Genomic DNA, 23,967 nt, shown 5'->3' on the forward strand with positions numbered 1-23,967 from the left:
TAGATATGGAACGGGCTGTTTCTTACTATGTAATACAGGCCGCAAGGTTGGTTTTGAAAGTCTTTTCTAACTTCATATAAATAATGCTCGAGTATAATTTGCTATTAAGTTACTTATTCTGCAGATTTTATTTAATCTTCATTAGGGTTTAATTTAAAGCTCAGTAAAAATTACGAAAATCACGAAATTTAAGTGGCTCTAGTAAGAACTATTTTAGGTTCTTTGAAATTTGTATGTGTGTTTTTGATTGTTGGTGGGATATCTATACTAAGGCTATGTCAGATTCTTAATGCAAATCTAATTTGGATCAAGGAATAAACATTTTGTACTGTTTAAGTATGTTCTTAAGACTGGTAATTTTGACTCTTTTAAATTGTTACATATTTATTGAATTATTTTTGTACTTAGGTCATCTTCGCTTTAAAAAATACTATTCTGCTGTCTTTTTATTTTCCTGGCTACTGAAATATTTTTGTCTTTCCTACAGTGTGTGTTTTCTGAGCATGGCCTTCTGACCACAGTGGCTTATAAGCTTGGCAGAGACAAACCAGTGTATTATGCCTTGGAAGTAAGTAGTTTTCAATCAATATGGGTAGGTATGGCAAACAGTCAAAGCCAGTGAAAATCATGATGCTTTCTAACACCTTTTCTGGTTAATCTTAATGTGTAGGACTAAAAAAAATTCAGCTTTTTTTTTCCTTGGCATTTGGTTGAGGGGAAGGAACTTGGAATTGAGCTGGGGACAGGACTCCAAGGAGATCTTGAGTATATGGGCTCCTTGGTTCTTTTTCCAGTCCTTGTGGCACCTTGTAGCTGCTTGACTTGCTCTCCAAGTATTTCCGTTAGCTGGAAAATTCTGTGTTTTATAACTACAGTGTCCCAGTGTTCCAAAGAGAACCACTGGGTGCAAAACCAGAGGAACTCGATTCACGTGTCTCCCCATAAAAATAGGTTTTGTGTCCAATTTTGATTTGGAAAAGAAAGTGAGGAGATTTTATGCCATGTTTCATGAAGTAGAAGTGTTTGTTTTAAACACGTTTGTAAATTCTAGTAGGAATAGATCAGTCTAAGTCTGTAGGAAATGTTGAATTTATATTAGAGCCATTACTTTTATTGGTAAGGTGAAAGAAGCAGTATTCTTTTTATCAAATCACATACATATTCTTTTTCTTAAGATTTTATTGTTAAGTAATCTCTATACCCAGTGTGGGGCTCAAACTCACCCCCAAGTCACATGCTCTACTGACCGAGCCAGCCAGGCACACCCCCTAGTCTTTTGTTGTTATTGCTGAATATAGTGGACACACGATGTTACATTAGATTCAGGAGTACAGCTTAGTGATTTAGCAAGCTTACGCATTTGTGCTCACCACAGCTATAGCTCCCATGTGTCCCATATGGCGCTATTACAGTATCATTACCTGCATTCCTTATGCTGTGCCTCTTATTCCTGTGACTTACTGATTCCGTAACTGGAAGCCTCTGTCTCCTCCCCCTTCACCCATTTAGCCCATTCCCCCCTCCTCCCCTTAGATACATCTCTCAAAGCCATCTCTTTACAAGTCATTTTAAATCATTCCCTTGAAATGTACAAATATACAGTTGATCTGAAGGCTTACTGAGGCTTGTTTCTTAAAGTGTCCAATGATAATTTGGCCACAAGTGTTAAGACTTCTGTTTATAGTTCATAACTGGAATTGAAACCTCTTGACTCCCTTCATTCATTTCACTTGACCGCCCCCCCTCCTCTCCTCTGGCAACCACCCTTCTGGTTCTCTGTATCCATGAGTTTTGTTTGATTTTGTTCATTTGTTTTGTTTTTTAGGTTCCACATAAAAGTAATATCTAAATTTCTCTTTCTCTTTCTGACTTATTTCACATGGCCTAATACCCTCAAGCTTCATCCGTGTTGTTGCAGATAGTAAGATTCCATTCTTTTTATGTCTGAGTAGGATTCCTAAACACCTCCGGATCTATCCATAGATCTATAGTATGTATAAGCATATTCTTAATATTCCTTATATATATATCCCTATATATATATAAAACACAGTATTCATTTATATATAATGTATATGTATATATGTATTATAGATGTATATATGTGTATACACACACACACACACACACACGCCCTTTACATAATCCCTATGCATTCATCCATTGATGAATATTCAGGTTGTTTCATATCTTGGTTACTACAAATAATGCTGCAGTAAACATAGGGGTACATACGTCTTTTTGAAATTAGTGTTTTTTTTTTTATTAGTTGCTCTGCCTAGAGCATGAAGAATTTATTTCCATTTTTTTCTTGCCCCCCTCCTGACATTAAGCACTGTGCTCTCTCCCCCACCCCCTTCTCTATGGATAATAGAAGCACTTCAGAAACATTTGGTCATGTAATAATGGTATCATATCATTTCTCAAAAGTTGAATTCCTATAAGCCCTGTCCTGCTCTGTTTCCCCATGTGGAAAGTGCTTGGTACAGAGCTGGGCACATCAAGTATGTACTATCTGTTAAAAGTTACCTATGGCAATTGAGTAAGCTGCTCTTTTTTCTCCTTATACTGGACATAGTCTTTTAGAATTACAGAGGCCTTAGACTTGAACAGGGCCCCTGGATGGGGCTTACCTGATCTTTACTTCCCTCTCAACATGAAGAGCCTTCTCTTCTTTTCTCCACCAGTAGCCCTCCATCTTCTGTTTGAAGATAGCACCAAAGACTGCTTCTTACCAACACCTGTACCACTGGACCTGGATCAATTGCCAAGATCATTCAAATACTAGGGGATGGCTTTTGGTTTTTTGGGTCTTTCTACTCCTAGGTAAACTTCTCCAGTGCCCTGATGTCGTACGGTTTCTGGATGCTTTCTAGTTCTGGACTGCATTACATGTATTCCAATTTGTCAGAATCTTCCAGAATGGAATAGTATACTCTACATGTAATCTGACTTGTACTCAGTAGTGTGATTTATTTCTCTCTGACCATTAACACTGCTTCTGCTACTCTAGCCTGAGAGTTCACTAATTTAGTCTAAAAACCCCATCATATCATTGGCTCCAGGAGCAGATGTTAAAATATCTGGCTCTTTTTCAAATGACTCATTGTCATGTCACGTCCTCTCCATTCTGTATTGGTGTGGACCTTTTTTTTTCCCCCTCTTAAGTAATCTCTACACTCAAGCTGAAGCTTGAACTCATGACCCCGAGATCAAGAGTCACATGCTCTACCAACCAAGCAAGCCAGGTGCCCCTGCAGATCTTTTGTTAATCTATATTCAAGTCTTTGCTTCTTCCTGTCAAATTTAACGATATTGATTTCAGCCTACAGTCTACAGTGACACAGTCTAGATTCTTTGACACTCTTTAATCTGTTACCTGTCCAGTTTTGCCTCATCTGGAAACTTAACAAGTATATGCTTTAAGGTTTTGTTTCGGTTCACGTAATTTTTTAAAACATTCATAGAATCTTTTCACACCACTGGGTGTGATATAAAAACAATGAATCTTGGAACACTGAAAAAATAAAATAAACAAAGAAATAAATGAATAAAAGATTCATAGAATTTTAAAGCTGAAGGGGGATGGTAGATTAGACTGAAAACAGGCTTTGTTATGTCCTCACAAGGCATTTGAGAGTAGGAAGTGAAATTGGAGTCACTTGGCCATGGTAACTTTCGACAGCTAGTTAGCCGCAGATCCAGGATGCAAATTCAGGTTATTGGACATCAAAATCTAGACACCTGGCTACTCCTCTGCCATCTCCAGTCTCCTGAGTCCATTTCTTTTCAGTGCATCTCGGGTATGTCCCTCACTTTGTCTGCTAACCCCGCAGCCTGCCTAAGCCGCAACATACGCACTTACACACACACACACACACAAACACACACACACGTTCGCAGTAGGAAATAGGATTTTTTCTTTTTTTTCCCCTGTATCTTCTTTTTGTTTCAAGTAACAGACATGTAAAAAAATTGTACCAAACCAAAAAAGAGGGCAAAGCATAAAGCTACACTGGTAAAACTGTTCCTCAGTCAATTCCTGCTAATCCCACTTGGTCACACCACTTCCATTTTTGGTAAGTGCTTACAAAGTGTGTATTTAATAATCATTTATTTAATTTGACAGATTGGTAGGGTTGGCAGTCTGAGGTATTAAAAACTTCCCGTCCGTTCTTTAAAAACTGAAAACCATAGCTGCCCATCTTAAGTCTTTTAATCTTGCATTCTCCCTCTGCTGATTTGAAAGCAGCAGCATGCATTTCCTGTCGTCATTGTTTTGGGTTTCTTTTCTGGGTACCTTTACATTTTGTAGATACTATTTTAACCTTAGTCCCTAGTCCGTAGAGTATCCGACTCAATCTCAGGATTGTGAGTTCAAGCCCCACACTGGGTGTGGAGCCAACTTTAAAAAAGTGTATTGCTTAACTGTATATTTTCTTAGCAGTGTTGATAGTTGTTTAGTAATTTGAATGTCCCACCCATGATAATGACTTAGAATGCTTTTCCTGTCACCTCTACCAGCAATCCTGTCACTGAGTTTAAAGTTTTCTTTTCCACCCCGCCCCTGCCTTTTTTTTTTTTTTTTTTTTTTAAGCAGGCTCCTTGCCCAGCCCAGAGCCCACAGGGCTCCAAATCTGAGATCAAGATTTGCCCTGAGATCAGGAGGAATGTCAGCACCAGATGCTTGAACCATCTGAGCGCCCAGGGGCGCCCCTCTGTTTTTCTTAAGCAGGCAGTATTTCTCTTTTCTTATCAGTAGATAGCAAATCATACCTAAGGGCTTATTTTATCATTTTTTGTGTCCAGTATCATTTTTGGGGGGTCAGACCTTTTATGGCACTCCCCCTATTTTTTCTTGCAGAAGGGCCTCCTTTTGTGGTTCTAAGAGCCTCAGGCAGTAAGCCTGTTCATTTTAGGTTTGTTGTTATTTTGCCCTCTCTCTGGGGTGGGTATAAAATCTTAGGTGATACGGTGTGTTCTTCTACATCCCTTCTGGCCATTTTTGATGCTAATGAGACCTCTGATCTACATTTGATTTCTCTTACAGATAAACCTGGCTTATCTTCTGGGGATGGGGGTTTGGTTAACATGTTCTTATCGCTGATGTTCTACACTTTTACTATGATGTGCCTGGGTTTAGGTTTGATTTTACTTTTCCTATTGGATATATTAGATAGAAGTCTGTTTTCAGTTCTAGAAAATCCTCAGCACTTACCTCTTTGAGTACTGTTACTCTACTGTTACCTCCGGCCTCTTGTGCAGTTGCTATTTTACGGATTTTGAAACCTTTCAGTGCATCCTCCCTGACTCTTACATATTTTCCATCCCCTTGCTTCTCTGTGCTGCATCCCTGGCTAGTCCTCCCTCCCTACCTTACATTCCAAATTCTTTCTTTTTATTTTTTAAAGATTTTATTTATTTATTTGACAGACAGAGATCACAAGCAGGCAGAGAGGCAGGCAGAGAGAGAGGAAGGGAAGCAGGCTCCCCGCTGAGCAGAGAGCCCGCGAGGGGCTGGATCCTGGGACCCTGAGACCATGACCCGAGCCGAAGGCGGAGGCTTAACCCACTGAGCCACCCAGGCGCCCCCCAAATTCTTTCTTTAAAACAAACAAAGCAGGGATGCCTGGGTGGCTCAGTTGTTTAAGTGCCTGTCTTTGGCTCAGGTCACGATCCAAAGATTTTGGGATCGAGTCCCGCATGGAGCTCCCTGCTTGTGCTTGCTTGCTCTCTCTCTCTGACAAATAAATCAACAAAACCTTTAAAAAATAAAGCAAATCAAAACTTTTTTATTGTGAAATATAAAACACATACAGAAAGATGCATAAAATACCGCTTGTACAGCTTGACGATTGATGATAAAGGGAAGACCCATATGTATCCTCTACCCAGGGCAGGACACAGAACACTGCCAACAGCCAGGAACCTGTGCGCTCCTCCGGCTCCCAGCCTCTCCCTCTCCCCTAAGGTCACCAGTGCTCTGGCTTTTATTACAGTCACTTCCTTACTTTTCTTTATAGTTCCAGCACTTAACAAGAGTACAACCCTCAGGGCGCCTGGGTGCCCTCAGTCAGTCAAGGATCTGCCTTCTGCTCAGGTCATGATCTCGGGCCCTGGGATTGAGCCCTGAGTTGGGCTCCCTGCTCAGGGGGGAGTCGCTTTTCCCTCTCCCTCTTCCCACTTGCCTGTGTGTGCTCTCTCTCAAATAAATAAATAAAATCTTTATTTAAAAATACATGTAACCCTTAAAACCAGAGTTGAGTTTTCATGTTTTTACTACTTTGTACATTAAAAAGAGAAAAGAGAAAGTGAGAGAGACTGAGTTATACAGTATATATTCTTTCATGGGGCTTCTCTCACTCAGCATCACATCTGTGAGATTCTCTGTGGTATTACCTAGAGCTTTGACATCATTCCTTTTCATCCCCATATGAAAATGCCATGGTGTAGTGTTTATCCAACTGTTGATGACCTTTTAGTTGTTTTCTCTTTTCGTCTCTGGTGAGAAGTACTGCTATGAACATTTCTGTATACCTCTGCTATGTCCATCTTGCTGTGGGAATAGAATATGTGTATCTTCCCTTTGGGTAGAGGACTGCAGACTGTTTTTCTCAGTGGAGGCAGCAAGTTAACTACCACCTGCAGTGTATTGGAATGCCATCTCCTCATCTTGTTTCTTCTAGAGTTGACCCCACCTATTATACTCTTAAATTTGACTCAGTAACTTCATTTCCACCATTTTTAACTGGTATTTGTTCATACCCACCTTATCTTGTTTTATTTCTCTCTTCTTTTGCTTCATAATTTCATGGCCGTTTTTCAAAAATGGAAATCATGCCTCAATTTACCTCTTTGAATTCTTCCAGCACGGACTTATTTAAAGTCCTTGTCAGATTAAAGTGACTTCTCTTCCAGCTATTAAGGCTTGTCGACTGATTTCGTGATAATTTCTTCGTGTGTTTTGGACTTTTTACTTCCCGTCTCATCTTCTATTAAGCCATAGCCTTTGTCAGCAAATAGTTCTCCGTAGGCAAGCAGGAGAGCGCCACCTAGCAACTGGCTTCGAGCACTGAAGCTGATACTATTCCTTGTCTTTCGCAAGCAAGCCACACTCCTTGGAGGAGCTGGCTCCTGGCCCCCGCTCCTGCTTCCTGATGCATACAGAAAACCGAAGCAGAACCTCCTATGCTTGTGGTCTCAAGCCCTGCTCAGTTGTGCATTTCTGTTTCTGTACCCCTCGACCGCTGCTCTGCGTTTGAGTCAGCATGTGTTGTTTTAGTGTTCCCTTTTTACATTTTGCCCTGTTATCCTCTGTGTCTAGAACAGAGAGAGGGGATTTTTAAAGTGCAAACTCACCGTTTCTGATGTGGACATCACCAAGAGAATTCTTTTTTTTTCCTCCCTCCTCCCTGGCATGTGATTCATCTGGTCCTGATACGTTAACCTCTGTAGGTTCCTATTTTCATTATCAGTAAAAAGGAATTGGGACACATGATCCTTGAGTTGTTCTAAGTCTTTAAAACTCCTCTTAAACTGCTTCTGTTTGTCCCACTCATTCACTAGAAAATTTTCCTTTTTATTCTTTTTTCCCCCTTTTTATTCTTTAAAGACTTTTTAAAGTAGTCTCTGCACCCAACATGGGGCTCGAACTCAAAATCCTGAGATCAAGAGTCACACGCTCCACCAACTGAGCCAGCTGGATGCCCCTGCCGGAAAATCTTTCTTAGTGGTGGAAGAGGTTGACACAAAATAGAGCAGTTGAGTAGGTCTGCCTTTTCTCTGCCATCTGTTAATAGGATGCCATCTTCCTTAAGCTGTGCTTCTCCCTTCTGTTGTTTATCTTTTTCTAAATATTATTTCACAAAACAGAAATCCTTTAGGGGCCTTTAATATTTATGACGTTGAGGTTACTTAGGATTTGAGACTTGCATATTCTGTATTGTGTCACTGAGATGCAAGTTCCTGAGGCCACGGTACTTGTCTGTCTGCTTCACCACTGTTGGAACAGGCTGGCATGGAATAGGTACTCAGTAAATGCTGTTTACATGCCAAATCCTAATGCCATTTTTGTCTTTATTAGACTTGCAAAGAGGACTTCTGTATAGTCTCCCTTGGTTTCTTACGTCCTTTCTCCCATCTCTTCTTTGATATGATTGATGATGATAGTGTGCTGAGATTTCCTTTTTAGAGTTTTTCATCCTTTTTTTAAAAAAAGATTTTATTTATTTATTTGAGAGAGAGAGAGAGAGAAAACACAGGCGGGGGATGGGAGGGAGTAGAGGGAAAAGCAGACTCCCCAGTGAGTGGAGAGCCTGACACAGCTCCTGATCCCAGGACCCGGGGATCATGAACTGAGCACCACCCAGGTGCCCTGAGTTTTTCATCCTTCTTAAGCCAGATACTCCATTTTTGGTATAAGCCTGTATGTTAGTTACCTGTTGCTTTGTAACAGTCTTACCACAAAGGTAAGTGGCTTACAACCACTTGACTCAACAAAGCTGCAGTCAAGGTGTTGGCTAAGGCTGTGGTCTCATCTAATGTTCCGTCTCCTCCTAGGCCCTCTCACTCAGATATTGACTGAGTTCAGTTCCTTGTGGTTGTAGCACTGAGGGCTTCAGTTTCTTGGTTGTCTGCCAAAGGCTGCCCTCATCTCCTAGAGGCCACCCAGTTTCATCTCACATGAAGACCCCAACAGAGGACCCTTGTACTTTTTCTCAAAGCCAACAGGGAAGGGAGAGAGTCCGTATAACAGCCGTGGTAATCTTTGTAGCTTAATCGTGTATCCTGCATCATGGGTCCCCCATCGCCATTGATGTGCTGTTGATTGGAAGCAAGTCCTAAGTCCCACTGCGCTCAAGGAGAGAGGATCCCCCATGGGCAGGAGGTGGGGACCGTGGAGGCCACCTTAATTAAGGACCTGTCTGCCATAGCCTGTAAACGTTGTTCATGGACTTCTGTAATGTAATATCCTGGAAAGTATACTTTCTGAGCGGTAAATCCTTTTTATCTTAATTTCCTAACTTGTTACTGAAGTATTAATAATACAGATTACATTTTAAAAATAATGGTCCCCCGGTTTAACTCTAGGTTTCAGTTCTCTCTTCTGTGTAATTAAAAATGCTATGGAGTTAGATTTTGCATTTGTAATCTTAAACACAAATTAAGTACAGTATAAATTATATACACAGATGCATATTACTGTCGCATGCACAAAGCTATGTTTACTGTGCCTAATGGATGATTTTAAGCAATTTGAGGATAATCTTAATTTTACGTAATTTTTTCTCCATACCCACTGATTTTAACCGTAACTGCCTTGTATCATACAACTAAGCCGTATCCTGAGACGTTTCCTTTATGTGGATACTGTTCATGGCAAAGAGGTCTTGAGGAAAAGTATATTTGTCTGCTATGACATTACGTCAGATGTACTTCATTACCTTTTGTTGTTGTTGTTAGAGAACACGCACAAGCATAAGCAAGGGTTTGGGGGAGGAGCAGAGGGAGAGGGAGAAAGAGAGTCTTTTTGTTATTTTATAAAGATTTTTATTTATTTGTGTGTGAAAGAGAGAGGGTGCACAAGTAGGAGGAGCAGGCAGGAGAGATGCAGGCTCCCCACCGATGCGGGACTGGATCCCAGGACCCCTGAGATCATGACCTGAGCTGAAGGCAGAGGCTTAACCCACTGAGCCACCCAGGTGCCCTACTTCATTATTTTTAATCTGCTTTTCTGATAGCCTGTTTCTTAGCCTTCCAATTAACAGGCTATGTATTTAGTTGTTTTTTAAAAGATTTTATTTACTTATTTAAGAGAGAGAGAGAGAGCGAGCGCCCGAGTAGGGTGGGGAAGGGCAAAGGGAGAGGGACAAGCAGACTCCTCACGAGCGCGGAGCCCTATGTGTCCCTCACCCCAGGACCCTGAGATCACAACCTGAGCTGAAGACAGATGCATAACCAACTGAGCCACCCAGGCACCCCTAGCTTTTAAATTATTTATTCCTCTTGTCCTATTCATCATTTCATTTATTTTTCTTTACACCTTCTCATTTCTATTATGTCTTTCTTTGAGTACAGCTATTCATTTTTTATGCACCTTTCCCTGGGTCAAGACTTCAAATGAGAGTTCATTCATGTTTTAGACAAGACACTGAAGTATTGGGTCTTAATATTTAGGATGTAGTCGATGGTAACTTATTTGATAGCAAGTAGACTGTCACCATCTGTCATTTTAGGCTTCTGTTCCTGTACTCTTTTTTCCTTCTTGAAAACATTATACCGTCTTCCACTTTATCCCCTGCCTCTGAATTCAGAAGACCACATCTTTTGTGAATTTGGAGGTTTCTTTCAGTTTTATTAATTGTTTAGAAGGCTAGCTAATACCATGTATTATGTCCAGGTACCCAAATTACATTCTTACTTCAGATGACTCTTCTTAATCTACCTTTTATTTTCTTATATTGAGTTTATTTTTTTGCTTACAGGCAAACACTCCTATCTATATACTCCTGATAACCAAATTTAAAATAATTTTCTTCTGGAGCCTTGAGAGTGGCTTTAATTTTTTTCTTTTGTTTCAATCAAAGTGATGCCCTCTGGCTCATGACCAGTTACTTTTCATGAAAACCTTGATACTCCTTTTGCCAAAACAAATTACTTCCTCTCCAAAAAAAAAAAAAAAAAAGTATCTAAGCATATAGCGTACTGCCTTTTCAGTGGAAATGAGGTTTATCAGTATTTGGTTTCCCAAAGTATAAAGTTCCACTAGCTGATAACCACAAAACCATTACACTAGACTTGTAGCCCAGCAGCTGTTTGAAGTTCATTAGTTTACTCGCCTAAAAATATTGAAAATATTTGCATTTCTTGGTTAGATACAGTTTAGGCCCAGTGTCTTTTGAGAGTATAAGGAGAAAGGGACACCTGTTTTTAGAATTACATCTAGAATCGTGCTGTCCAATACAGTAAGCCACTAGGATTATGTGTCTAGTCCAAACTGAGATGTGGTGTTAAGTGTAAATGTATTCCTGATTTCAAAGACTTAGTATCAAAAAATCAAATACCTCAATAATTTTTATATTGATTACATGTTGCAGTGATGGTATTGTTACTATATTGGAGTAAACACAATATATTACTATTTAACTTGTCTCATTTTACTTTATTAACATGGTAGGTACAAAATTTAAATAACATATGTAGTTGATATTTCTATTGAACAATGCTGGTCTAGAAAATCTTACACATTTATTTGTTTTTAACAGCTACTATCATTGAATTGTTTGCTTCCAAAAGAAATTTGAGAGGAAAATTCTAAAGTCTTTAGTTTTCCTTGATGGTTCCACTAAGTACACACATATATGACATATCAAAGTTAGGAAGTGTATTGAAAACTTCTCCACAGAGACAGTGGGTTAGAGTCTTTTCAAGGTATTTGTTGAATTGGGCTCTTTTCCCCATTTTTAAAGCCTCGTTAAATTTGCCCAGTGATGTCAGATCTCTTCCTCAGTAATTTTTTTTACAGCTAAAACGAAACGCTGCTGTATAAAGAGAAAGACTGTGGCAGTCTGCCGCTTTGCAGTAACATACAGCTTCTCACAGAAACTATGAATGCCGGAACCAGTCATCGTGTTCCACGTCTAGTTTGTTTATAGTCTGCAAGTTGACAGCAAGGAGGGGTGGCCATCTGTAATTTAGTTAATTGAATTGGAGGCAGGGAGGTAGGCAACAGATTAGAAACATTCTGCTTTCTGTACTTAACCTCACCTGATGTTTGGTTTGGGATGACTCTGGAAGTAATTTACATTAATAATCTGTATGAATGAAACATCAGAAACAAAAAACCTTTTTTGAAATTCCTAATGGTTTGTTCTGGTACTTTTTTTTAAGCTATTTTTTTTTAGAGATTTTATTTATTTATTTGACAGAAATCACAAGTAGGCAGAGAGACAGGCAGAGAGAGAGGAGGAAGCAGGCTCCCTGCCGAGCAGAGAGCCCAATGCAGGGCTCGATCCCAGGACTCTGGGATCACGACCCAAGCCAAAGGCAGAGGCTTTAACCCACTGAGCCACCTGGGTGCCCTTGGTACTTTTTTTTTTTTTTTGGCCCCACCCAGGATCTTTTTATAATAGCTTTATTGAGATACGGTTCACATATCACATGATTCACCCTTTTAAAGCCTACAGTTCAGTGGTTTTCAGTATACAGAGTCATGCAACCATCACCACAGTCTAACATTAGAACATTTTTATCACCCCAAAGAATAACTGCACCACCCCAACTCTAAGCACCCACTAATCTATTCTTTGTCTCTGTGGTATCTTATTACAGACATTTTCATATAAATGGAATTGTGTACCTTACGGATCTTTTGTGACTAGCTCCTTTCACTTGGTGTAATATTTTCAAGGTTCATGTTACAGCAGAGCTGCTTTCCTTCTCATGACCAAATGATATTCCATTGGGTGAATATACTAGATTTATTTGTCAATTCTTCAGTCAGTGGAATTTGGATTATACTTTTTTAACATAGAAAACTAATGAAGCTAATACTTACCTTCACTTATAACCCTTCCCCTGTCTGCTCATATTGAGTGTCATAGTAGTTTAAGTACGTGTTCTGATAGTCACCACCATTTTAGAGGTTATAAAATGGAGGCTCACTAAGCCTAACTAATTGGCCTAAGATCACATAGCAGTTAAAAACTAGCGTTTGGACTCAAAACCTGTTCATCTGACACCAAATCGTATGTTTTCTTCCTTATTGCCACAGCCTCCTCCCCCACCTTCCCATCCCTTAGTGATTTTGTTGAATAATTACTTTGTAGTTAGCTTTTTTGCTCACTTTTTTTGTTGCTGTTGCTTGATTTAGGAACACTGGGTGTTACACGCAAACAATGAATCATGGAAAACTACATCAAAGTTTAGTGATGTAGTGTATGATGAATAATATAATATCATCATCATCATTATATACTGTTAGAGGAAATGTTTTTGAAAAAAACTTTTAATATGGCCTCTCCTGATAACTCAGGAGATAAGGCAGAAGTGTTTTTTGGGTGATAATCTACTTCATAGTTCGGCAGCAGTCCATAGAACAGCAGATTGGATAGGTTCAAGGGTGTGCTGGAGGGCTCACTTCTTTGCCCTCTCTCATGAAAAAACTTCTTTATTGATCTTGGTAAAACTATGTTTGCAGTAGTAGACTTCATTTATGATACTTGTCAAGGCACCAGAGTTCACATTTTTAAATGGTATCCATCTTGGAGTGTAACATACATGTAATGTTACAGTGGTAACATACATTCTCTCTGGGCTTCCTTTTCTTTTGTAGGGTTCTGTAGCTATAGCTGGTGCTGTTATTCGCTGGCTAAGAGACAATCTTGGAATTATAAAGACCTCAGAGGAAATTGGTGAGTATGTTCTGACAAAATGTTAGAATCTGAAGAATGAAAATTTTTAGTATTTTACTTTTGCACTCTGTTAGTACTTGTACTTTGAGCCGTGTGTGACATTAAATGATACGGATTCCTATTATGAGTTGGATTTATACATAAAAGACTATTTTGTGAAGATTTAGGAAACAACAGATTGATACAATTAGTGGTGACTCTTAATAAACTGGCAAGGTAGGGCATAAAAATTACTCACGTAATTTGAACAGCGAAGATGGCCAGAGTTTGCAGGTAAAGTAGTACAGTTACATTTACCTGATGAGAAAGAACTTTAAGTTTCAGACTGAGCAGTAAAACCCTGGTGCCTATTGTTTAACTATTAATATGACTATTTTGGGTATGGATAATTATTTTTGAACTCCTCCCCCCACTCTTTCATCTAGTTCTTTACGACGGTTTGAAGGTGAAACAGTCAGAAACACACTTCTCACTGGGGCTGCACTGGAGGCTACTTCACGTTATAGTCAGCCAGTTAGAAATACTGGAAATGAGTTAAAATACCTGAATGAAATGAGTCCAGTTCCTTTATTTCTTGGCCTGGGTTACACTGTAGTGGGAGGTGTTCAACGTGGGGAAGTTTGTTTCTGTTGCTCCTAGCTTACGTCTTCCTTTCTTTCTTGTTTTTTTATAAGATATTATTTATTTATTTATTTGACAGAGAGAGAGAGAGAGAGAGAGAGCACAAGTAGGCAGAGAGACAGGCAGAGGGGGAGGGGGAAGCAGGCTTCCTGCCAAGCAGAGAGTCCAATGTGGGGCTCGATCCCAGGACCCTGGGATCATGACCTGAGCCAAAGGCAGAGACTTAACCCACTGAGCCACCCAGGTGCCCCTAGCTTATGTCTTTCATTCGGAACATTTTGCTGTACTAGTGAATAAGAAATCAAAAGCCCGATCCTAATTTTTTATGCAGATGTGTTTATTGACTAAAGTAATAGAATATTTTAGAGTGACTTTTATTTCTCTCTCTCTTTTTTAATACTAGAAAAACTTGCTAAAGAAGTAGGTACCTCTTACGGCTGCTACTTCGTCCCCGCGTTTTCGGGGTTGTACGCGCCTTACTGGGAGCCGAGTGCAAGAGGGTAAGAATTGAATATGAGGTGTCCTTTTACAGGTCTTGATTTATTTACTAAATGAGCTAATTGGCTACTAGTTTCCTGTCTATTTTCAAAAGATTCTGAAATGTTGAGGGAACCTTTTCTGTTTGGAGAGCATTAATTTCAGAACCTTTAAATTGCGAGAAGCTAGAAATCCTCTGACAATAAGCCCCTGCCACAGCCATGTTAGTGTTAACGATCTTTTTTCTTCAAGGCCTCTGCCAGTCATGTGTCCAGAAGACATCATCTAGATGAATTTTAATTTGGTGTTACATTATTGTCTTGTGTTCATTTGGATCCTGGACTTTTTCCTGTGTGGATGCAAGATCGTGGACCAGAAGAACTTTCTAAGCTGCTCAGTGTTTATGTCCAGTTTTTTTTTTTTAATGTGCATTTTCCCCCTGACCTTGTCTGTCTACCAATGTCAACCTTTCCATATTCAGGACATTTCAGATTGATGACTCGTGTGCTCCACTCTAATCTTAAAAATCTTTGTGTGTATTTTTAGGATCATCTGTGGGCTTACTCAGTTCACCAATAAATGCCATATTGCTTTTGCTGCATTGGAAGCTGTTTGTTTCCAAACCCGGGAGGTAATAAAGGCTTTTTTTCTTGTACTTCGTCCACTTTTATCACTTTCAAACGAATTCTATATTAATGCTGGAAATTTATTACATGCTTCATTATTAAATACCTAATCAAAAATTAAGCCTTCCTAAGGTCTCTTCTAATAAATACAAGTTTCTCACGTTTTTCATAGCTGTCACGACCTTCTGAGTTCCTGTCGTCCGCCAGGCGCTGAGTGTTCTACAGTTGGGGGGATATTGAGTAGAAAATGTTAGGTAAAGGAAATAGTAGCACAAACATAGGTATCAAGGCAAGAAACCAGGGTGCAAAGTTGGGGTTTTGGGCATGGCTGGTTCTTCGGGTGGGTGTAGAGATGTAGTGAGGAAGAAAGGTGGTATAATGTATGAAGGAAGGCTTGGAAGACCAGAATAAGACACCGAAATTTGAGGAGTGCCTGGGTGGCTCAGTTGCTTAAGCGGCTGCCTTTGGCTCAGGTTGTGATCCCAGGGTCCCAGTATTGAGCTGTGTGTTGGGTTCCTTGCTCAGTGGAGAGCCTGCTTCTTCCTCTCCCTTTGCCCACCGCCCTATTGTATTCTCTCTTTCTTTCTCTCTGTGTCAAATAAATAAATACATAATGTTTATTAAAATTTTTTTTAAAAAATCTAAATTTGATTCTATAGGCTTTGGGAAGCTCTTCAGGGTTTTGGGGTAGAAGACTGCCATTTTCGGAGATGTCACCATGGAGGAGTAGTTTAATTACATTTATTGCATCGTTTTATTTAAGATTTTGGATGCCATGAACCGCGACTGTGGAATTCCACTCAGTCATTTGCAGGTAGACGGAGGAATGACCAACAACAAAATTCTTATGCAGCTGCAGGCAGACATTCTGTATATCCCAGTAGGTTAGTAAGCCTTCATTCCTTTACATTCTGAGAGTAATGTTTCTTTCAGAAGAACTGGTATTTTTAGGCATATGTAACTGCAAAGATGTTGATGTCGCTGTCTTCCCTCAGTGAAGCCTTCAATGCCGGAAACAACTGCCCTGGGAGCGGCCATGGCGGCAGGGGCCGCGGAAGGAGTTGGCGTTTGGAGTCTCGAACCCGAGGATCTGTCAGCAGTCACAATGGAGCGGTTTGAACCACAGATCAATGCTGAAGGTATGTTTAAAAAATGAAAACGTAGGAGTGCCCGGCTGGCTCAGCCAGTAGAGAAACACGCACCTCTTGATCTGGCGGTCATTGGTTTGAATTCCATGTTGGGTGGAGAGATGACTTAAAATTTCTTCTAAATTTAAATGTAATGGTATACCATGGAAAGGAGAGAGAGTTTGCCTTTCTGTTTATACATGAGTTCAGAAACTAAGTAAAATAGCAAATGCTACTGTTCTAGATAGGTTACTAAGAATATTGGGGTACACTGCATATGAATAGTTCCTTATTAAAAAAACATCCAAAATCCCATTTTTTGCCATTCACTTCTATTTACAGTCATTTCATGCAGGAAGATAACACTGTTTCTAGCTTGCAAACACAGCCTTTTTTGAAAGTAAGAAGGGAGATAGATGAGCCACGGAGCTGAATGTCTTTGGTGTCTGCCAGGGTTTTTTTTTGTTTGGTTTTGTTTGTTTTGTTTTTGAGGAGCCCTGGGTTTTTGCATTTTCTTTAATTCTTACTTTTTAAAATTATTTTTATTAACATATAATGTATTATTTGTTTCAGGGGTACAGGTCTATGATTCATCAGTCTAAGACAATTCACAGCACTCATCATAGCACATACCCTTGCCAATGTCCATTTCCCAGCCACCCCATTCCCTCCTCCACTGCCCCAGCAACCCTCACTTTGTTTTGTGAGATTAAGAGTCTCTTACGGTCTGTCTCCCTCCCGATCCCACCGTTTCATTTTCCCCTCCCTTCCCCTATGATTCTCTGTCTTATTTCTCAACTTCCTCATATCAGAGAGATCATATGTTAATTGTCTTTCTCTGATTGACTTATTTTGCTCAACATAATATCCTCCAGTTCCATCCTCGTCATTGCAAATGGCAAGATTTCATGGAGTTTTGTTGACGGCTGCATAGTATTCCATTGTAGCTATATACCACTTCTTTTTTTTTTTTTTTTTTTTTTAAATACCACATCTTCTTTATCCATTCATCTGGTGATGGAGATCTAGGTTATTTCCATAGTTTGGCTATTGTGGACATTGCTGTTATAAACATTCGGTGCACGTGCCCCTTCGGATCACTACATTTGTATCTTTAGGGTAAATACCCAGTAGTGCAATTCCTGGGTCATAGGGTAGCTCTATTTTCAACTTTTTGAGGAACCTCCATGCTGTTTTCCACAGTGGCTGCGCCAGCTTGCATTCCCACCAACAGTGTAGGAGGGCTCCCCTAGATATCACCTCACACCAGTCAGAATGGCTAAAATTAACAAATCAGGAAATGACAGATGTTGGGGAGGCTACCAGCTAGTTTTGACACATGATTAGCCGGGCCTAAGTGGCAACAGTGTAAATAAATGAGCCTCAAATACCTGATTCACTGCCCTAACCAGCTAAGCTAAGCCACAGGCTCTGACCAATACCTTATTAAAATATGGTGGTGCATGTTTTCCCCCCAGTGGTGCGTTTCTTAAATGGAAATAAACATGAATACAAAAATAAGGCTTTATATATATTGAATTTGATTTTATAACTTTTTAAAAACCTATGTATAAAATTGCATCAAAGTAGATTTTGCACTACTGGGAAATAAGATTTCAAATGCATTTCTCTTTAATTTTCTGGAAGACTAAGCCAGCACTGCTTAATTTTAGTCCTTCCCACATGCAAGAAAGTAGATTGTAACACTAGTAATTTTACAGTCAGAGAGTATACCATGTAACTTGATGTAGAAATGTATTTCAAAATCTGATACTCTATCTGTAAGTAATTTTTACTTTTTAATATTGGATTAAATGGGGCTCCAAAAATTTTCTACCACTGGAAAAAAATGAATTTTTTTAAAAATAAACAACATTTAGAGTGAGTATATGGTCTTGCGATGCTAATCCTATTCTTAAAGCAAGGAAATTTTGTGCAGAAGCGTTTCCTGATTTCTGAGGATAGCCTTCTTTGCCTTTTTTTAAAGGCCTTAGCCCAGAGTTGGTCAGTCACGTCATCTGTCCTTCCCTCCAACAGCCCCACTCCTCTCCGCACAACACACACACACACACACACACACACACACACACACACACGTGTGAGAGGGGTACCTAGGTATAAATAATTCATTCTCTAGCAAACTTCTTTTAGAGCCCCATACAGGCCAGAAATTGACCTGATGTGGGAATATAGAGATGCCCTTCAGGAGACTCGAGTATGTTGGGAGAGGCAGATAAAGACATGACCGTTCCCTGCAGTGGCTCATAGCCTCAGATGTGTGGGAGTGCCGTGGGAAGACCAAGGAGGGACATAAGTGGGGCCCTGGAAAGCTTTCTGAAGTGAGTAATGCTGGAGCAGTATTGCCCAGGTGTCACAGACTTCAGGTGCTCTGGAAAGACCAGGAAGCCTCACGGGGATACCTTTCTGCATGCCTCGCTGTGACTAGGAGGAGTACATGTGGATGGACACACCAGTGGTGCCCATTTTTATTTAGTCCTCTTACTATGGATTTCCATGCTAAAAAAAAAATACTGTCTCACAGGAATGCAGTTTGAATCCTGTGAGCAATCAATACTTGCTAAGTCCTTTGACTAGACCGACTAATAATTCTTCTTCTAGTCTTTCCACATTATAGTATACCCCTTCCCTGTACCCCAGGCTTCCCCTGCTTCCTCCCCACAAGAAAGAGCAAACAGATCCAATGGGAATCCCTTTCTAATCCATCACCCCTTGTTTGTGAATGGCCTGCCTGGTCTTCATAGGTAGCCCGGCTCCTAGTCTTCCTTTACCCTGCGCGCGACGTTGAATTTCCCCTCCATTTTCCAGTAGGTATCTCTCCCAAACCCGAGTTCTGGTAAAGCCCCGTGCCAGTTGAATGCATCACAATTTGTTGAAGATGCTGAGTGAACATAAGTACGGTGCTTAGACTATCTCTGTAAACTACTTTTCAGATGTGTGTTTTTCCTACCTTCTGTTTCTAGAAAGTGAAATTCGTTACTCTACATGGAAGAAAGCTGTGATGAAGTCAGTGGGCTGGGTTACAACTCAGTCTTCAGAAAGTGGTAAAAATGTTTTTATTATTCTTGCACTTTGCCCTAGTATGTTAATTAACTTCTTTAAGTATCTAACCATTTACACTTAGTAAGGCTGCTCTGAAGAAAAGCATTATCATATGTCCAGAGTTTCTAACATTTTGAAAACATTTTAAAGTTCTAAACATAAAATGTAAATTATGAGATAGATACATACTTAATTCTATCCTGCCCTCTCTTTTCCTTATTAGTTTCCTGGTACTTCAGTGGGTAACTGAGCTTTCTAAAAGTAAAATTATTTCTTTCTTCTCAATGAAAAAGAAAATCAATTAGAGTTTTCCTTTTTTTATTTTTTTTTTCACTTAAGCGTCTCCTTTTACCTTTTTGGGGGGCTGTCTTCATAGCCTGAACCAACCAAAACTTAGGTTAATTTCAGAATATATTTCTCTACCTCCTAGGCTGATTCCAAGTTCTTAGTGAATGTACATTATGAGAACTCATTGGAGTCAAGAGGAAGAAATGTACCGAATAGTAAATTAGAAGTATCATAATAGATTGGGAAATACTCTTGGCAGAAAATAGAAAACTATTTTTTTCAGTCACTTAAGTAGGAAGGTATTGGGCTTAAGTAAACCATTCAGTCATAGACAGCCTTAAGCTGCCTTTACTATGTACTTGATAATTAAACAGATTTAAACGTTCCTTTAATATGCCATAATATTTAAATTTTTCACTAAGTGAAGTTTTAGAATGTAATAAATAGAACAATGTCCAATAATGTACTGAAACATAGACTTTAATGGAGAAGAGTTTATAAAGGAAATATTACCTGCCTTCCAACCCAGAATTGCATATAGAATTACTTTTAATGTATTTGGCTTTTGGGAGATACTTCTGGAACCATCCATTACCACAGATCACTGATCTGTATTTTTAGTCCTGGATGTTCCTACCTGAAGCTTTTTTCCCTCTGAAATAAGCTTAATACCTTTTTTCTTTAAATCTTTTGTTCTGTGTAGTTTTCTTTCCAAGTTGGCGGCAAAGCTTTTCTTACTAAGCTCTTTTGTGATTTTGAGACCCTTTATAACAAAACTGCTTGATCATAAGTTCTCCTAGCTTGGTGCTAGAGTTGGCCTGCAAGATACAACATGGACCCTGATTTATTTTCTAGTTGCCCTTAATCAATGGCTAATGAGCAGTGGAGTCCTGTTTTCGTTGACTTGGTGGATTTTTTAAATGGCACAGTCATCCCTTTGTCCCTCCCTGCACCCAGTGTGACACACACACACACACACACACACACTTCTTACTAGCTAGCAGTTGAAGATCAAATTTTAATTGCAAAATTCCCATAAAACCAATTGGTCATTTTCAATTTGTCTGCCTTACTCGCAATGAATTTAAAACATAAGAAAAAATTAATGAAAGGAAATTGCACGATTTCTTTAGTTTCTGCTGTTGAGTTGTAGATTTTTCACATTTGTTTTTGTTTCAGACTGCAGTGCATTTAAGAGTTTGAAGACATTTTTAGTAGATTTTTGAAACACACTGTATAATATTGAGTCTCTAGGCTCTATAATAAACTCAGAATTATATTCAATTAGTGACATGCTTATTGTATTTCTTCAAGCAGTGTAAACTATATATAACAGTAGCAGTACAGATAGAATCCTATTTTAATAATCTTGAAAGGATATTAGAATTGCTACCTGGTCTTTCCATGCTCCTTAAATTGCTTTAATTTTTAAGGAAAATACTATGTTAGCTTAATTTCCAAAACAGTTTGCCACTTTTAAATTAGTCATATTTATTTTCTTATTTCTAATTATATTTGAATATTTTGTAAACAATTTTTAATACACATTTTGACACGTGTTTAAAATGTTGTAGAAGTGATTGAGAGTCTGATACGTTTTAGAGAGAGCTCATCATAAATGATAAGCTTGGCTTTGCACTCCAGACACACTAAAACAACATTTTGGAAACAGATCAAATTGGTTTAAAATGCACAGCTATCAAATAACGTGTGTGTGTATGTGTGTGTGACCAAAAGGGGTATATTTTCATTAAATAAATGCCACCTGTTGCCTAACTGAAAAAAAAAAAATATATATATATATAGTACAACACCAATTTAAAATTAATAATTAATTAATACCACCTTATTTGGTAAGGACTTGTGAATGCAGGGTCTTCTTTGCAAACTAAAACTCGCTGTAGCCATATCAGGAAATTAGTGATTAGAACTTAGCCTAACTGTAAAAAAACAAAAACAAAGAACTTAGCGTAACAGATACCTTGCTCTGAAGGAGCAAGAATATATGTTCCTTTCTGAAAATCAAATCGAAATGTGGTCTCTACAAATACGGAAACAAAAAGAAACTTTGGTTTTATCTGAAAAATAATAAAAGCAGTGATAAAATGGAGGAAGATGGTTTATATGCCTCTTTTAATCTGCCTTCTAAGGCAAAGAAATATGTGGTGAAGGGAAAAAAAAAGCCTCTCCTGAAAAGGCAGATAAATGACTATCATCAGTTTATATAAAAAACTATGCCCATAGCAAATAACTAGCTGCATTTCAGTGAAGCCTTTTCATCAGTGGTTGTATATTCTTAAAACTTGGAGGTTAATTTTGAATATGCTTCTTTTTTAAAGAACATTAAATAATATAAATATATAATTTTTAAATTCAAGAATACCATATGTGTATAAAGAATATTCTTTAAAGGAAGAGATTTTGACAGAAGTTAGGTTAGAAAATATCAGCACAACCATATTCTCAGGCAATTTTTTTTTTAATTTGGATTCATGGGCTCCTGGCTAGCTTAGTCCGTAGAGCTTGCAACTCTTGACCTTGGGGTCATGAGTTTGAGCCCCATGTTGGGTGTAGAGTTTACATACATACATTTATGGATTTAAAAAAATTCGGGTCTGCCTAGGTGGCTCAGTCAGTTCAGTGCTTACCTTCAGTTCAGGTCATGATCTCAGGGTTCTGGGATCAGAGCCCTTCATGGGGCTCCACACTCAGCGAGGAGTCTGCTTCTTCCTCTCCCTCTGCCCCTCCCCCTGCTTGTGCTCTGTCTGTCTCTCAAATACATATATAAAATCTTTTTAAAAATACATGGATTCATACAGTTTAGTTTTTAAGATTTTATTTTTAAGTAATCCCTGCACTCAGCATGGGACTCAAACCCACAACCCTGAGATCAAGAATTGGACACTCCACAGACTGAGCCAGTCAGGCACCCCTGTAATTGGGGGGGGCAGTAATAGTAATTGTGAGGTGCCTTTCCTTACATAGCACATTCTGGTTAAAAAAGAAAAAAAAACAATATTTTAGCAAAAATAGCCTTTGAAGTTCATTTTCACTAGACCAGTATAACTCTAATATGATAGCTAAAGGATCTCTACTTTGAATTGGGTTGCTCATTTAGTATCTTTGGGGTAAGAATTAAAAAAAGCGAAAATCAACAGCCTCCCAAAAAGTTCTCCATCAGCTCTCTTCAGCTTTGCCAGTGGAAGGCTTATGTGGGTTTATATATGTATTATGTTCTTGGCTACCTGTGGCATGCTATCCGTATTGTTTGTTAACTGTCATAAGCCTTCAAGATTGATTATATTTTTGATTTGAAGTAATAACTCTGCTAGCTTTTATGAATATACTATTTTTATAACTTATTTTGTTTTGCTGTCATGTGATTCTTAACACAAATATTGTAATTATGTGTCTCTCTTTTGGTTTGCTTGACTGGAATTCCCTTCTACTTGGATGACCACAGGTGACCCTAGTATCTTCTGTAGTCTACCCTTGGGCTTTTTTATAGTGAGTAGCATGGTAATGTTAATCGGAGCAAGGTACATCTCAGGTCAGTTACTCTTTAAATTAGACAATTTTATTAGTTAGCACTAATGTATTTGTGTATAACTTGGCAGAAAATGTTTAGTGTTTTTCATTCTCCCTGTGCTTAGGAACCTGGAAAGTCCATGAAAGGTCTAATTTGTTAGACCAATTAATCTTTCAGGGCAATCAGAATTGAGGACTGTGGCTCTGCTTAATTCTTTTATTGTTAGTAAATGACAGTTTCTTTGAGGGGCTACCTTCTGCTGTCAGCTGTGGCAGGAAGCAGAAGTGAAAGTAGTGCTGTGAAAGCTTACATGAAAGAATTTCAGAATGACAGATGAATGTTCAAATATAATTTTCTGACAGTTTAATTGGCTCTCGAACGTACGTATTTTCTCTAAACTCAAGAAAACTTGCTATGCGAGTCTAAGTATTTCAGTTCTGGTTAAGAGTTTGCACCAGAGTATGTTAGCAGAGTCTCTGGAAAACTCTAAAATCGTGGAACATATATAGTCTCTTTTATTTTAGTTAAAAGAGTATATTTTGTGAGATGAAGTTTTAAAAATGATAGCTAAAATAATAAGAGTTAGACTTAAAACTGAAGTATTTTTTGCACATTAATTTCTGCTCATTAGAAAAATAAAACTACTTAGCATGTTATGAAATACATTGCATAACCTGTGATAATTTAAATGTAATAATTGTTCTGGGGAGCTTTTCCTGATGATAGCTCAATTTTTCTTCCAATTGAGGCTTAAGAGCTTATGTGGCAATGACTTGTCCCATATGTTACCAAGAAAGTGAAATGTTTTTTTCATAATTAGAGAAAGA

At 38.8% G+C, this 23,967-nt stretch overlaps 1 protein-coding gene and 1 long non-coding RNA gene across 6 annotated transcripts in view; one reads left to right on the forward strand and one right to left on the reverse strand.

Moving 5' to 3' along the window:
* The window catches only part of GK (glycerol kinase), a 77,431-nt gene that overhangs the window by 51,194 nt on the left and 2,270 nt on the right, over positions 1-23,967 (forward strand). For 4 of the 5 annotated variants that reach the window (XM_032330315.1, XM_032330316.1, XM_032330317.1 and 1 more), the window contains 9 exons: positions 4-46; positions 488-568; positions 13,334-13,412; positions 14,437-14,533; positions 15,057-15,141; positions 15,900-16,020; positions 16,132-16,275; positions 19,245-19,325; positions 23,075-23,161. In XM_032330315.1, coding sequence (XP_032186206.1) covers positions 4-46; positions 488-568; positions 13,334-13,412; positions 14,437-14,533; positions 15,057-15,141; positions 15,900-16,020; positions 16,132-16,275; positions 19,245-19,325; positions 23,075-23,161 — 818 coding nt within the window. The remainder of the gene's footprint in view (positions 1-3; positions 47-487; positions 569-13,333; positions 13,413-14,436; positions 14,534-15,056; positions 15,142-15,899; positions 16,021-16,131; positions 16,276-19,244; positions 19,326-23,074; positions 23,162-23,967) is intronic. The other variant, XM_032330318.1, reaches the window with a different exon arrangement.
* Positions 1,856-17,265, reverse strand: LOC116582668. The gene is made up of 3 exons (XR_004282490.1): positions 17,253-17,265; positions 16,650-16,652; positions 1,856-1,957 (listed from the first exon to the last, which is right to left on the reverse strand). It is a non-coding gene; the product is annotated as an uncharacterized LOC116582668 (long non-coding RNA).

The sequence above is a fragment of the Mustela erminea genome, chromosome X, assembly GCF_009829155.1.
Source record: "Mustela erminea isolate mMusErm1 chromosome X, mMusErm1.Pri, whole genome shotgun sequence".
Classification (NCBI taxonomy): Eukaryota; Metazoa; Chordata; class Mammalia; order Carnivora; family Mustelidae; genus Mustela; species Mustela erminea.